The 16,302-nt window shown below is 47.8% G+C and overlaps 1 protein-coding gene across 4 annotated transcripts in view; it reads left to right on the top strand.

Moving 5' to 3' along the window:
* LOC115117557 (supervillin-like) overlaps window positions 1–16,302 on the top strand; it is a 156,846-nt gene that overhangs the window by 121,594 nt on the left and 18,950 nt on the right. For all 4 annotated transcript variants that reach the window (XM_065013711.1, XM_065013713.1, XM_065013710.1 and 1 more), the window contains 13 exons: window positions 2,990–3,162; window positions 3,590–3,748; window positions 6,952–7,088; window positions 9,013–9,160; window positions 10,063–10,208; window positions 10,428–10,603; window positions 11,011–11,158; window positions 11,333–11,529; window positions 11,746–11,980; window positions 12,196–12,301; window positions 12,755–12,962; window positions 13,262–13,395; window positions 13,500–13,655. In XM_065013711.1, coding sequence (XP_064869783.1) covers window positions 2,990–3,162; window positions 3,590–3,748; window positions 6,952–7,088; window positions 9,013–9,160; window positions 10,063–10,208; window positions 10,428–10,603; window positions 11,011–11,158; window positions 11,333–11,529; window positions 11,746–11,980; window positions 12,196–12,301; window positions 12,755–12,962; window positions 13,262–13,395; window positions 13,500–13,655 — 2,123 coding nt within the window. The remainder of the gene's footprint in view (window positions 1–2,989; window positions 3,163–3,589; window positions 3,749–6,951; window positions 7,089–9,012; window positions 9,161–10,062; window positions 10,209–10,427; window positions 10,604–11,010; window positions 11,159–11,332; window positions 11,530–11,745; window positions 11,981–12,195; window positions 12,302–12,754; window positions 12,963–13,261; window positions 13,396–13,499; window positions 13,656–16,302) is intronic.

The following is a 16,302-nucleotide window of genomic DNA, read 5'->3' as shown; positions in this document are numbered from 1 at the left end:
CTGACAGGACCTGTGGTTAACGGTCAGAGCCCAGGTCTGACAGGACCTGTGAAGACGATCTAGGTGCTGCTGTAACCCCTCTTTAGTGGGAGACAGCAGCACCAGGCCATCTGTCTACAGCAGACCCTCCTTAGTGGGAGACAGCAGACCCTCCTTAGTGGGAGACAGCAGCACCAGGTCATCTGTCTACAGCAGACCCTCCTTAGTGGGAGACAGCCGACCCTCCTTAGTGGGAGACAGCAGCACCAGGTCATCTGTCTACAGCAGACCCTCCTTAGTGGGAGACAGCAGACCCTCCTTAGTGGGAGACAGCAGCACCAGGTCATCTGTCTACAGCAGACCCTCCTTAGTGGGAGACAGCAGACCCTCCTTAGTGGGAGACAGCAGCACCAGGTCATCTGTCTACAGCAGACCCTCTTTAGTGGGAGACAGCAGACCCTCCTTAGTGGGAGACAGCAGCACCAGGTCATCTGTCTACAGCAGACCCTCCTTAGTGGGAGACAGCAGACCCTCCTTAGTGGGAGACAGCAGCACCAGGTCATCTGTCTACAGCAGACCCTCCTTAGTGGGAGACAGCAGACCCTCCTTAGTGGGAGACAGCAGCACCAGGTCATCTGTCTACAGCAGACCCTCTTTAGTGGGAGACAGCAGACCCTCCTTAGTGGGAGACAGCAGCACCAGGTCATCTGTCTACAGCAGACCCTCTTTAGTGGGAGACAGCAGACCCTCCTTAGTGGGAGACGGCAGCACCAGGCCATCTGTCTACAGCAGACCCTCCTTAGTGGGAGACAGCAGCACCAGGCCATCTGTCTACAGCAGACCCTCCTTAGTGGGAGACAGCAGCACCAGGCCATCTGTCTACAGCAGACCCTCCTTAGTGGGAGACAGCAGCACCAGGCCATCTGTCTACAGCAGACCCTCCTTAGTGGGAGACAGCAGACCCTCCTTAGTGGGAGACAGCAGCACCAGGCCATCTGTCTACAGCAGACCCTCCTTAGTGGGAGACAGCAGCACCAGGTCATCTGTCTACAGCAGACCCTCCTTAGTGGGAGACAGCAGACCCTCCTTAGTGGGAGACAGCAGACCCTCCTTAGTGGGAGACAGCAGCACCAGGTCATCTGTCTACAGCAGACCCTCCTTAGTGGGAGACAGCAGACCCTCCTTAGTGGGAGACAGCAGCACCAGGTCATCTGTCTACAGCAGACCCTCCTTAGTGGGAGACAGCAGACCCTCCTTAGTGGGAGACAGCAGCACCAGGTCATCTGTCTACAGCAGACCCTCTTTAGTGGGAGACAGCAGACCCTCCTTAGTGGGAGACAGCAGCACCAGGTCATCTGTCTACAGCAGACCCTCTTTAGTGGGAGACAGCAGACCCTCCTTAGTGGGAGACGGCAGCACCAGGCCATCTGTCTACAGCAGACCCTCCTTAGTGGGAGACAGCAGCACCAGGCCATCTGTCTACAGCAGACCCTCCTTAGTGGGAGACAGCAGCACCAGGCCATCTGTCTACAGCAGACCCTCCTTAGTGGGAGACAGCAGCACCAGGCCATCTGTCTACAGCAGACCCTCCTTAGTGGGAGACAGCAGACCCTCCTTAGTGGGAGACAGCAGCACCAGGCCATCTGTCTACAGCAGACCCTCCTTAGTGGGAGACAGCAGACCCTCCTTAGTGGGAGACAGCAGCACCAGGCCATCTGTCTACAGCAGACCCTCCTTAGTGGGAGACAGCAGCACCAGGCCATCTGTCTACAGCAGACCCTCCTTAGTGGGAGACAGCAGCACCAGGCCATCTGTCTACAGCAGACCCTCCTTAGTGGGAGACAGCAGCACCAGGCCATCTGTCTACAGCAGACCCTCCTTAGTGGGAGACAGCAGACCCTCCTTAGTGGGAGACAGCAGCACCAGGCCATCTGTCTACAGCAGACCCTCCTTAGTGGGAGACAGCAGACCCTCCTTAGTGGGAGGCAGCAGACCCTCCTTAGTGGGAGACAGCAGCACCAGGCCATCTGTCTACAGCAGACCCTCCTTAGTGGGAGACAGCAGACCCTCCTTAGTGGGAGACAGCAGACCCTCCTTAGTGGGAGACAGCAGCACCAGGTCATCTGCGTACAGCAGACACTTGTTTTCAGTGTTGTGTAGGGTGATACCTGGTGCTGCCGATTCTTCTAATGTTTTTTCCAATTCATTAATGTAGATGTTAAATAGTGTTGGACTTATTGGGCAGCCCTGTTTCACTCCCCGTCCCTGAGAGAAGAAGTCTGTTTGCTTGTTGCCAATTTTGACTGCACATTTGTTTTTAGTGTACTTTGATTTAATAACATACGTTTTCGCTCCAATACCACTTTCTATTAGTTTATAAAAAAAAGACCTTTGTGCCAAATTGAATCAAATGCTTTCTTGAAATCTACAAAACACGAGTAGATTTTGTTTTGGTTTACTTGTTTGTCAATTAGTGTGGAGGGTGTAAATGTGGTCTGTTGTACGATAATTTTTTAGAAATCCAATCTCGCTTCTGGTCAGGACGTTGTGTTCGTCAAGGAAATGATGTAGTCTGCTATTTATAATACTGCAGAGAATTTCCCCCAAGTTGCTGTTAACATAAATTCCTCTTATTATTTGGGTCAAATTTTTCTCCATTTTTATAGATTGGTGTGATCAATCCCTGGTTCCAAATATTGGGGAAAATACCTGCAGTGAGGATAATGTTGAAGAGTTTGAGTATAGCCAATTTGAATTTGTGGTCTGTATATTTGATCATTTCATTTAAAATACCATCCGCACCACAGGCCTTTTTGGTTTGGAGAGTGCATAGTTTTTCCAATAATCATTTTCCAATAATTGGGGTATCCACAGGATTCTGATAGTCTTTGACTGCTGATTCAAGGATTTGTAATTTTTATTTTTTTGTTTCGGGCTCTCTTTGTCCCGCTCTAACTCTCTCTCACCCTCTGTCCCTCGCCCCGGCTCTTTCGCCTCTTTCCCTGTCCAGGTTGACCTCCGCCTTAGCGCAGCACAAACGGGCTGTGAGACCGTCTAGGAACGTCCAGTCGTCTAAGAACCCTCTGAAGATGCTGGCGGCCAGGGAGGACATCAGATACGAGTACACTGAGCAGAGACTCAACATCGGCCTCATAGAGAGCAAGAGGATGAGGGATGAGAAGTGTGAGTGTGTGTATGTTACATGTATTAAAGACCATTTCAAAGGTTTAGCTACATGCCATCAGAAGGCTTTATATGGAAATCTTATGCTTCTGTCATAGGAGCGTAAGAGTGCATTTATATTTAAGAGGTTTTACCTAAGCACAGAATCTGTGTGTGCACCCCTAATATTTGCACACACTGCTCACTCCTCCTCCTGTGTGCTTTAGTGAATAAGAGTCCTCCTCCTGTGTGCTTTAGTGAATAAGAGTCCTCCTCCTGTGTGCTTTAGTGAATAAGAGTCCTCCTCCTGTGTGCTTTAGTGAATAAGAGTCCTCCTCCTGTGTGCTTTAGTGAATAAGAGTCCTCCTCCTGTGTGTGCTTTAGTGAATAAGAGTCCTCCTCCTGTGTGTGCGTTAGTGAATAAGAGTCCTCCTCCTGTGCGTTTTAGTGAATACTAGTACTCAGATGTACTCAGATGCGGCCCTGGCTGGGCTGCCCAGTAAGGAGAACTCAAACAACGTGAGTCTGAGGAGCGTCAACATCTCCGAGCAGATGTCCAACAACAGCGCTGTGCCCTACAAGAACCTCATGTTGATTCAGGTCAAAGGTGAGATTCCTTCTGCGCTACTTCCTTCTGCCTATAGTAAGGTTATAACATTTGCAGAAATACTGGTTGAAAGATTCCATCTTATTCCAGGAATCTTCCAGGATTTCTGGAAAACCTGGAAATTTTGTGAAAGTTACTGTATGTGTCTATAGTATCTTTCCCATTCATTTGACAAAGAGGCATATAGATAGCATGGATATGTACTAATCAACATTGTAGAGGTCCACTTCAAAACGTCTAACCAACGTTGGTTTTGGGGCAAGCTATCAGTTCAAAATCAGGATGTTGACATTGAGGTTGCTCAACGTCATAGTGAAAGCTAAACAGGACATTTAAGAGTGAACATATTCCCTAGGTTTTTCCTGAATGAGAACAGGTTCTGTTATTTCTGGAGGACTCTGTCATTGGTCCAAATCAGTGGCCTTGTTGTTAGCATGTGCCCTGAGATTGGAAGGTTGGGGGTTCCATCCCTGGTAAGTGTCTGGGTCAGTCTACAGCCTGTCCAGAGGTGGACACTTTTACGTCAAGCTGCGTTACTATAGAAACAGGAGACAGGCTCCATTCTGGTTCTGACAAGGCTTATCTTACTGCGTACATTGAGAATGTTGCATCACATCAGAGGTTTTTCCTCTGACGTCATTTATCCATCAGATGAGAGAGTGTCTCTGGGAGGGAGGGATGGAGGAGGAAATGGATTAGAGTTCGAAAGAGAAAGAGCATCATGGCGGGATGGTTAAAACATGCAGTTTACACACATACATACAGTACTGTGCAAAAGTTTTAGACTGGTGTGAAAAAATGCTGTAAAGTAAGAATACTTTCAAAAATAGACATGTTAATAGTTTATATTTACCAATTAACTAAATGCAAAGTGAGTGAACAGAAGAACAATCTACATCAAATCCATATTTGGTGTGACCACACTTTGACTTCAAAACAGCATCAATTCTTGTAGGTACACTTACACAAAGTCCGGGATTTTGTATGATTAAACAATTATACCAAACAGGTGCTAATGATCATCAATTCAATTTGTAGGTTGAAACACAATCATTAACAGAAACAGCTGTGAAGGAGGAATGCAACTGGGTGAGGGTTAGGGCCCTGTCAAAAGTCATATACCATGTCAATACTGAGCACAGCAACAAGACAGAAGGTAGTTATACTGCATCAGTAAGGTCTCTCCCAGGCAGACATGTCAAGGCAGACAGGGGTTTCCAGATGTGCTGTCCAAGCTCTTTTGAAGAAGCACAAAGAAACGGGCAACGTTGAGGACCGTAGACACAGTGGTCGGCCAAGGAAACTTACTGCAGCAGACGAGACACATCATGTTTACTTCCCTTCGCAATCAGAAGATGTCCAGCAGTGCCATCAGCTCAGAATTGGCAGAAAACAGTGGGACCCTGGTACACCCATCTACTATCTGGAGAAGTCTGGTCAGAAGCCTTCATGGAAAACTTGCGGCCAAAAAGCCATACATCCGACGTGGAAACAAGGCCAAACGACTCAACTATGCACGGAAACGCAGGAACTGGGGTGCGGAAAAATGGCAGCAGATGCTCTGGACTGATGAGTCAAAAATTGAAATATTTAGCTGTAGCAGAAAGCAGTTTGTTTGCCGAAGGGCTGGAGAGTGGTACACAAACGAGTGTCTGCAGGCAACAGTGAAGCATGGTGGAGGTTCAACAGTGAAGCATGGTGGAGGTTCAACAGTGAAGCATGGTGGAGGTTCAACAGTGACGCATGGTGGAGGTTCAACAGTGACGCATGGTGGAGGTTCAACAGTGACGCATGGTGGAGGTTCAACAGTGACGCATGGTGGAGGTTCAACAGTGACGCATGGTGGAGGTTCCTTGCAAGTTTGGGGCTGCATTTCTGCAAATGGAGTTGGGGATTTGGTCAGAATGAATGGTCTCTTCAATGCTGAGAAGTACAGGCAGATACTTATCCATCAAGCAGTACCATCAGGGAGGCATCTGATTGTCCCCAAATGTATTCTGCATGACAACGACCCCAAGCATACAGCAAAAGTCATTAAGAACGAACTTCAGCGTAAAGAATACCAAGGAGTCCTGGAAGTGATGGTATGGCCCCCCACAGAGCCCTGATCTCAACATCATCGAGTCTGTCTGGGATTACATGAAGAGAGAAGCACCTGAGGCTGCCTAAATACACAGGAGAAACTGTGGTTAGTTCTCCAATATGTTTGGGCCAAACTACCTGCCGAGTTCCTTCAAACTGTGTGTAAGTGTACCTACTAGAATTGATGCTGTTTTGAAGCCAAAGGCTGGTCACACCAAATAATGATTTGATGTAGATGTTTCTTCTGTTCACTCACTTTGCATTTAGGCCAGCCCATATAATCTATTAACATGTCTATTTTTGAAAGCATTATTAATTTACAGCATTTTTGCACACCTAGACTAGACTAGACTAATCCAGCCAAGGACAGCAGACTAAACTGACCAGAGGTCCTTCTTGGCACTTACCATTGTGAGGGAACCATGATGTATTCACCTTAATTGTTGGATATGTAGCAATTATTTACTTAACGAACAGTCAGATATATTTCTGTCCTGCTAATGCTGTGTTTTATGGCCTCCACTCTGCACCCTCCAGCTAGTCTGGGTGTTGAGGACATGGCTTCTACGAGAGAGAGCTTGAAGCTGACAATTGATTGATGTTGGTGATTAAAAGCTGGCATTCTATAGACTAGATGTGGTGTGTGTGACTGGAGATGGAGAGAGCCTGGAAGAGTTGAGAACAATTGTCTCATTGTCTCATCTTCCTGGCATCTGGGAAACTTAAGGAAAATACCATCCCGTGTAGATAACCAAGGTGCCAAGCTAAGCATATGAAAATCAAAGACATTTGCTATGCCCGTTTGACTTGCTGCTATGCCCGTTTGACTTGGACTTGCTGCTATGCCCGTTTGACTTGCTGCTATGCCCGTTTGTTTGCCTTATTGATGCACTAGCCATATATTTAGGCAGATCATTTCTTTTTACTTATGTTTTATACAGTATGATATATTTATGTATATTTCTGCATATGTACCAACATGTTCAAATAAACCTACATCTATCACCCAGTGAGCCGTCAGCACACTCTTCTCATATAGTTTCTCGCTGTCTCTATCCTATCCAACAAAAAATCCTCTTAAAAATGTTCTGTAGCTTCACTCTTCTCTCTCTATCACCCAGGCCGCCGTCACGTTCAGACCAGACTAGTGGAGCCCAGAGCCTCAGCCTTGAACAGTGGAGACTGTTTCCTGTTGGTTACTCCTCAGCACTGTTTTGTCTGGATGGGAGAGTTTGCTAACGTTATAGAGAAAGACAAAGTGAGTCCCCCGCCGTGTGTGTGTGGCTTTGGTGAAATCCATCGTGAATCCCCATCTCCCTGTGCCAGACTGAGTCAGTGTTTAATAATGACTTTACCTGTCTCCCTGTGCCAGACTGAGTCAGTGTTTAATAATGACTTTCCCTGTCTCCCTGTGCCAGACTGAGTCAGTGTTTAATAATGACTTTCCCCATCTCCCTGTGCCAGACTGAGTCAGTGTTTAATAATGACTTTCCCCATCTCCCTGTGCCAGACTGAGTCAGTGTTTAATAATGACTTTCCCCGTCTCCCTGTGCCAGACTGAGTCAGTGTTTAATAATGACTTTCCCTGTCTCCCTGTGCCAGACTGAGTCAGTGTTTAATAATGACTTTCCCTGTCTCCCTGTGCCAGACTGAGTCAGTGTTTAATAATGACTTTCCCCGTCTCCCTGTGCCAGACTGAGTCAGTGTTTAATAATGACTTTCCCTGTCTCCCTGTGCCAGACTGAGTCAGTGTTTAATAATGACTTTCCCTGTCTCCCTGTGCCAGACTGCGTCAGCGTGACTTTCAAGGGGGCCTCCCGGGTGGCGCAGTGGTCTAGGGCACTGCATCGCAGTGCTAGCTGTGCCACCAGAGACGTTGGGTTCGCGCCCAGGCTCTGTCGCAGCCGGCCGCGACTGGGAGGTCCATGGTGCGACGCACAATTGGCCTTGCGTCGTCTGGGTTAGGGAGGGTTTGGCCGGTAGGGATATCCTTGTCTCATCGCGCACTAGCGACTCCTGTGGTGGGCCGGGCACAGTGCACGCTAACCAGGTCGCCAGGTGCACGGTGTTTCCTCCGACACATTGGTGCGGCTGGCTTCCGGGTTGGAGGCACGCTGTGTTAAGAAGCAGTGCGGCTTGGTTGGGTTGTGTTTCGGAGGACTCATGGCTTCGTCTCTCCAGAGCCCGTACAGGAGTTGTAGCGATGAGACAAGATAGTAACTACTAACAATTGGATACCACGAAATTGGGGAGAAAAGGGGGTAAAATTCAACACGCAAAAAAAGAAAATAAATAATGACTTTAAGGATTAAGAAAATGTTTGTTAGCTGGAATTTGTGATTAAAAACTTTTGGGGCAGGCTGATGTTTAAGTTATTTTGGATGGGATTTTTAATAAATGACTCCTTATGTTACTTTATAGCATGCCTCAAAGGACCATATTGAAGTAGCCGTATTGTCTTTGATAGGCGTTAGCTCTATGGGCCCTGGTCAAAAGTAATGCAGTTTATAGGGAATAGGGAGTGATTTAGGGGCTCAGCAACATCCTGTTGAGATGTTCTGCTCTCTCATTGGAGCAGAGAGCTGTGCCATCTGTTCCTACAGCAGCTCTCATTCATGAAAAGTGTCCTGTTTGTGTACAGTAGACAGTTTCAAACAAACTGTAGCTTGATTCGCCCAGGCTACTTAGCTTGATTCGCCCAGGCTACTTAGCTTGATTCGCCCAGGCTACTTAGCTTGATTCGCCCAGGCTACTTAGCCTGATTCGCCCAGGCTACTTAGCTTGATTCGCCCAGGCTACTTAGCCTGATTCGCCCAGGCTACTTAGTTTTTCCTCAGTCCTTGTATTTATTTCACTAGCTCTAGTATTTTACTGGTATCATTAGGAAGACATTGAACTACAGTATGGAGACCCTTGACCTATCAAGGTGAATGCTGACTCATCATTACAACGTACAGTACTGCTGGTAGAACACAACAAGCAGGCTCTGACATTGTAACCTCGTACAAACAATCAGTCTGGTAATTACGAGGCTGTTGACATTGGTCATTGCAAGTAAATCTAAAGCCTAATCCCCTTACAAGGCTGACACGATTTCTATTCTACCGTATCTATAATATTGACTTGTGTATTTTCAGGTAGTGACATTTTCTCTGTGTTTGTGTGTATGTCTCGTACTGTAGGCCTCTGAGCTGGCCACGTGTATCCAGACTAAGAGGGACCTGGGCTGCAGAGCGAGCCAGATCCAGACCATCGAGGAGGGGGTCAACCCCCAGAACCATGCAGCCACAGAGTTCTGGAAGACCCTGAGAGGGCAGCAGACCTACCAGTGTAAGTAGTGGTCGTAGCAGTAGTGGCAGTAGCGCTAGCAGTAGTGGCAGTAGCGCTAGCAGTAGTGGCAGTAGCGCTAGCAGTAGTGGCAGTAGCGCTAGCAGTAGTGGCAGTAGCGCTAGCAGTAGTGGCAGTAGCGCTAGCAGTAGTGGCAGTAGCGCTAGCAGTAGTGGCAGTAGCGCTAGCAGTAGCGCTAGCAGTAGTGGCAGTAGTGGCAGTAGCGGCAGTAGTGGCAGTAGCGGCAGTAGCAGTAGTGGCAGTAGCGGCAGTAGCAGTAGTGGCAGTAGCAGTAGTGGCAGTAGCAGCGGTAGCAGTAGCGGCAGTAGTAGCGGTAGCAGTAGCGGCAGTAGTAGCGGTAGCAGTAGCGGCAGTAGTAGCGCTAGCAGTAGCGGCAGTAGTGGCGCTAGCAGTAGCGGCAGTAGTGGCGCTAGCAGTAGTGGCAGTAGTAGCGGTAGCAGTAGCGGCAGTAGTAGCGCTAGCAGTAGCGGCAGTAGTAGCGCTAGCAGTAGCGGCAGTAGTAGCGGTAGCAGTAGTGGCAGTAGTAGCGGTAGCAGTAGTGGCAGTAGTAGCAGTAGCGGTAGCAGTAGTGGCGGCAGTGGCATCCATGGCCGCGTCTCAATTCTCCATCCTTCTCCGAAAATATTGCACTTGCACACTTCCTGTCATTGATCTAAACGCATTAGTGGATTTGATTTGATTTTTGATTTGATTTGATTTGGAGGGAGTTTCCACCATTGTTAAATCATGATGTAAAGTGTGCACACTTTGGTAAATGGGGGGGAGAATTGGGACTTTAGCTACATGTAATCTGAAGCATTTATTTTCATGTTTTATGCCACCGTTGTAGATTATTCTTGATATTTTGTGTGTGTGTGTGTGTGTGTGTGTGTGTCCTCATACAGCCGCGGGGCCACTGGAGGAAGATGAGCTGTTTGAAGGTGCCATCGTGGAGACTAACTGCATCTTCCGTCTGCTGGAGGATAAACTGGTTCCTGATGATGATCAGTGGGGGAAGGTTCCACGCAGCACACTACTGCAATCCAAAGAGGTACCACATATAGCAGACAACTCATAGTAGGAGAGCTGATCTTGGATCAGTGTAACTGTTTTAGAGCATAATGATTAAGATTACATGGACAGGAGAGGACCTGATCCTAGGTCAGCACTAGGACTAGCAGCTGTTCTGAGATGTCTGACACACATTATGTCCCCTGGTCCACAGCATTATTTTGGTCCCGTCTCTCCACTGTGTGCCCCCCCACTGCAGGTGCTGGTGTTTGACTTTGGCAGTGAGGTGTATGTGTGGCACGGTAAGGAGGTGACTCTGGCCCAGAGGAAAGTAGCCTTCCAGCTGGCCAAACACCTGTGGAACGGAACCTTTGACTACACCTGCTGTGACATCAATCCTCTGGACCCAGGAGGATGTAACGCACGCATACCCTGGTAGGCTACCAATGAACACACACACACCAACGTGAGCACACACACACACCAACGTGAGCACACACACACACCAAAGTGAGCACACACACACACCAATGTGAGCGCACACACACCAACGCATACACACACACCAACGTGAGCGCACACACACCAACGCATACACACACACACACCAACGTGAGCGCACACACACCAACGTGAGCGCACACACACCAACGCATACACACACACCAATAAACACGCACCAACGCACCCTCCAACGTACACACACACACAAAGACAAAGACACACACACACTCACGCACTCTTTCTCCACCACTCAGTCAAATCATCCCTCAGGGACAGTTTGTCCTAGAGGGGTTTATAACGTCTATAGATCCTGTCTCTTACTGTTCGTGTGTCTACAGGAAGGGCCAGGGGCGTCCTGACTGGGCCATATTCGGCAGGCTGACACAGCACAATGAGACAATTCTGTTCAAGGAGAAGTTTCTGGACTGGACAGACACTAAGAAACCACAACCAAAGAATAGCAACCTACAAGTCACTGAGCAGAAGGTATATCCTCTTGACTCTCTCTCTTTATCTCTCTCTCTCGTTCTCTATCTCTTTCTTTCTCTCTCTTCCTTTTACACATATTTCGTTATCTGATGTTTTCATCAGACCCCATGACCCTAGAGTTTTCTGAATGATTCTCGGTCTCTCTCGGTCTCTCTCTGTCTCCACCCCCAGGATTTGCCAGGGTGCGTGTGCAGGCCTTACGATGCAGCGTTGATGCTTCCTGTACTCCAGACAGCTGTCAGCACGGTGTTGGATGGGATGAACGTTGGCCGAGGCCACGGCTCTGTGGAAGGAGAGGACAGGATGAGGACTCTAGAGATCAGCACAGTGTCTGTAGATGTCTGGCACATCCTGGAGTTTGACTACAGGTCATTATCTCAACATTCTGGAAACTTTCCCAAAATTCCCAGGTTTTCCAGAAATCCTGGTTGGAATATTTCTGGAATCAGGACATCCTCAAACAGGGATTTCTGGAAAATATGTGAATTTTGGGAAAGTAACCCGACTTTAGCAACCCTTCCCGTACTGATCGCAGTAGAAATCTAATGAGTTATTTGTAACTATTTGTATTGTTGTTATCCCAGCCGGCTGCCCCAGCAGAGTATAGGCCAGTTCCACGAGGGAGACGCGTACGTTGTGAAGTGGAAGTACATGGTGAGCACAGCCGTTGGCAGGAGGCAGAACCCGGAGCTGAGGACCTCCGACCCGGTGAAAGAACAGGGCTGCTACTTCTTCTGGCAGGGACGGAACTCCACCGTGAGAGAGAAAGGAACGTCAGCACTGACGACAGTGGAGCTGGAGGAGGAGAGAGGGGCCCAGGTACGTGTCGACCCTAAATACTAAGCCCTGTGTCTTAAATATCACCCTATTCCCTATACAGTGCACTTACCAGACCAGAGTGCACTATATAGGGAACAGGGTGTTTGAGATGCAGCCTAATTCCATGTATATATATATCTACTGTCACTGATCTGAGAGCAGCCTTAGATGAATATGTCATGTATGAGCCATGTCCCTGTCGCTGTCCCCGACAGGTCCAGGTACAGCAGGGGAAGGAGCCTCCTTGTTTCCTGCAGTGTTTCAACGGGGGGATGATTATACACGGTGGGAAGAGAGAGGAGGAAGAGGAGAACATACAGAGTAAGGAAGGATCCATCTTCTGTTCCAGTGGTGGCTGGTGTCACTTTAAATCAGAAGACCGGATCATTCTAATGGCTGGAATGGAATTCATGGAAGTTCCCATTGAGTTCCCATTGAGTTTCCATTCCCATTGAGTTTCCATTCCCATGGAGTTTCCATTCCCATGGAGTTTCCATTCATTCCATTCCAGCTACCACTATGACCAGTCCTTCTCTCAGCTGCCACCGCTGGGATCTGTGATCAGGACAGTAGTGTGTACGAGTGCGTTCCTGAGCGACTCCATTGCTGATCCATACCAGATCTTGCGTTTTACATATCAGCTAACCACATTATAGCAATCTGGTGCCCGACGGGAACAGTCGATTTGGTTGATGCAATAAAAAGCATGAGCAAGGGAACACGACCTATGTGTGTGTCATACTGACCACGCGCCTCTTCGCCGTCTTCTTCTAGCTGAGTGGCGTCTGTACTGCGTGCGGGGGGAGGTCCCTGTAGAGGGACACCTACTGGAGGTGGTCAGTCACTGCAGCAGTCTTCGCTCCAGGAGCTCCATGATCCTCCTCAACGTCAACAAGGCCCTCATTTACCTGTGGCACGGCTGCAAGGCCCAGCAACACACACGGCTGGTGGGCCTCAACGCAGCTCAGAGGATCAAAGAACAGTGAGTCTGCTTCTCAAATGGCTCCCTGTTGCCTAAATAGTGCACTACTTTTGACCAGGGACTAGTCATCTTTCCTGTCTATGTACTATGCTGACCAGGAAAAACGATTGTGTAGTGAAATGTGTAATACGGTATATCTCTGTCCCAAACGGCACCCTATTCCCTATTATGATGCACTACTTTTGACCAGGGCCCATAGGGCTGTAGTCTAAAGTAGTGCACTATATGGGGAATAGGGCGCCATTTGGGATGGCCGGTATAATGTAGCTATGACGTGACGCATGGCTGCTGTCTTTTAGATGTCCGTTGGAGGCGGGGCTCCACAGCAGCAGTAAGGTGACCATTACAGAGTGTGACGAGGGATCAGAGCCCACGGGATTCTGGGATGCTGTAGGGATTAAAGACCGGAAAGCCTACGATTGTATGCTGCAAGGTATAGTACAGTTACACACACTGAAATAACACTTAACAATATGGCAAACGGATTATCCGGGTTTAGGTACATGTTAACACTGAGCATGAATTCTCTTGTATTAGATCTGGGTAAATTCAACTTCACCCCCCGGCTGTTCAAGCTGAGCAGTTCTTCAGGACAGTTTGTGGCTACAGAGTTCTACCACCCCTCCAGAGCTCCAGACATGGTCAGCTCTCTGCCCTTCCTACAGGAGGACCTGTACCGCACCTCCCAGCCTGGTGAGTCCCATTATACCATAGTAATACATTACACCTGTACTGAGCCTCTCAGCCTGGTGAGTCCCATTATACCATAGTAATACATTACACCTGTAAAGACCTGTACTGAGCCTCCCAGCCTGGTGAGTCCTATTATACCATAGTGATACATTACACCTGTAAAGACCTGTACTGAGCCTCCCAGCCTGGTGAGTCCTATTATACCATAGTGATACATTACACCTGTAAAGACCTGTACTGAGCCTCCCAGCCTGGTGAGTCCCATTATACCATAGTAATACATTACACCTGTACTGAGCCTCCCAGCCTGGTGAGTCCCATTATACCATAGTAATACATTACACCTGTAAAGACCTGTACTGAGCCTCCCAGCCTGGTGAGTCCCATTATACCATAGTAATACATTACACCTGTAAAGACCTGTACTGAGCCTCCCAGCCTGGTGAGTCCCATTATACCATAGTAATACATTACACCTGTACTGAGCCTCCCAGCCTGGTGAGTCCCATTATACCATAGTAATACATTACACCTGTAAAGACCTGTACTGAGCCTCTCAGCCTGGTGAGTCCTATTATACCATAGTAATACATTACACCTGTAAAGACCTGTACTGAGCCTCCCAGCCTGGTGAGTCCTATTATACCATAGTAATACATTACACCTGTAAAGACCTGTACTGAGCCTCCCAGCCTGGTGAGTCCTATTATACCATAGTAATACATTACACCTGTAAAGACCTGTACTGAGCCTCCCAGCCTGGTGAGTCCTATTATACCATAGTAATACATTACACCTGTAAAGACCTGTACTGAGCCTCCCAGCCTGGTGAGTCCTATTATACCATAGTAATACATTACACCTGTACTGAGCCTCCCAGCCTGGTGAGTACTATTATACCATAGTAATACATTACACCTGTACTGAGCCTCCCAGCCTGGTGATTCCCATTATACCATAGTAATACATTACACCTGTACTGAGCCTCCCAGCCTGGTGAGTACTATTATACCATAGTAATACATTACACCTGTACTGAGCCTCCCAGCCTGGTGAGTACTATTATACCATAGTAATACATTACACCTGTAAAGACCTGTACTGAGCCTCCCAGCCTGGTGAGTCCCATTATACCATAGTAATACATTACACCTGTACTGAGCCTCCCAGCCTGGTGAGTCCTATTATACCATAGTAATACATTACATCTGTAAAGACCTGTACTGAGCCTCCCAGCCTGGTGAGTCCCATTATACCATAGTAATACATTACACCTGTACTGAGCCTCCCAGCCTGGTGAGTCCCATTATACCATAGTAATACATTACACCTGTACTGAGCCTCTCAGCCTGGTGAGTCCCATTATACCATAGTAATACATTACACCTGTACTGAGCCTCCCAGCCTGGTGAGTCCCATTATACCATAGTAATACATTACACCTGTAAAGACCTGTACTGAGCCTCCCAGCCTGGTGAGTCCCATTATACCATAGTAATACATTACACCTGTAAAGACCTGTACTGAGCCTCCCAGCCTGGTGAGTCCTATTATACCATAGTAATACATTACATCTGTAAAGACCTGTACTGAGCCTCTCAGCCTGGTGAGTCCCATTATACCATAGTAATACATTACACCTGTACTGAGCCTCCCAGCCTGGTGAGTACTATTATACCATAGTAATACATTACACCTGTAAAGACCTGTACTGAGCCTCCCAGCCTGGTGAGTCCCATTATACCATAGTAATACATTACACCTGTACTGAGCCTCCCAGCCTGGTGAGTCCTATTATACCATAGTAATACATTACACCTGTAAAGACCTGTACTGAGCCTCCCAGCCTGGTGAGTCCTATTATACCATAGTAATACATTACACCTGTACTGAGCCTCCCAGCCTGGTGAGTCCTATTATACCATAGTAATACATTACACCTGTAAAGACCTGTACTGAGCCTCCCAGCCTGGTGAGTCCTATTATACCATAGTAATACATTACACCTGTAAAGACCTGTACTGAGCCTCCCAGCCTGGTGAGTCCTATTATACCATAGTAATACATTACACCTGTACTGAGCCTCCCAGCCTGGTGAGTACTATTATACCATAGTAATACATTACACCTGTACTGAGCCTCCCAGCCTGGTGAGTACTATTATACCATAGTAATACATTACACCTGTACTGAGCCTCCCAGCCTGGTGAGTACTATTATACCATAGTAATACATTACACCTGTAAAGACCTGTACTGAGCCTCCCAGCCTGGTGAGTCCCATTATACCATAGTAATACATTACACCTGTACTGAGCCTCCCAGCCTGGTGAGTCCCATTTTACCATAGTAATACATTACACCTGTAAAGACCTGTACTGAGCCTCCCAGCCTGGTGAGTCCTATTATACCATAGTAATACATTACACCTGTACTGAGCCTCCCAGCCTGGTGAGTCCCATTTTACCATAGTAATACATTACACCTGTAAAGACCTGTACTCAGCCTCCCAGCCTGGTGAGTCCTATTATACCATAGTAATACATTACACCTGTACTGAGCCTCCCAGCCTGGTGAGTCCTATTATACCATAGTAATACATTACACCTGTAAAGACCTGTACTGAGCCTCCCAGCCTGGTGAGTACT

Source organism: Oncorhynchus nerka, linkage group LG9b (assembly GCF_034236695.1).
Source record: "Oncorhynchus nerka isolate Pitt River linkage group LG9b, Oner_Uvic_2.0, whole genome shotgun sequence".
In the NCBI taxonomy this organism is placed as follows: domain Eukaryota; kingdom Metazoa; phylum Chordata; class Actinopteri; order Salmoniformes; family Salmonidae; genus Oncorhynchus; species Oncorhynchus nerka.
The sequence above is the reverse complement of the archived record's forward strand: the minus strand, read 5'-3'. Positions and strand labels throughout refer to the sequence as shown.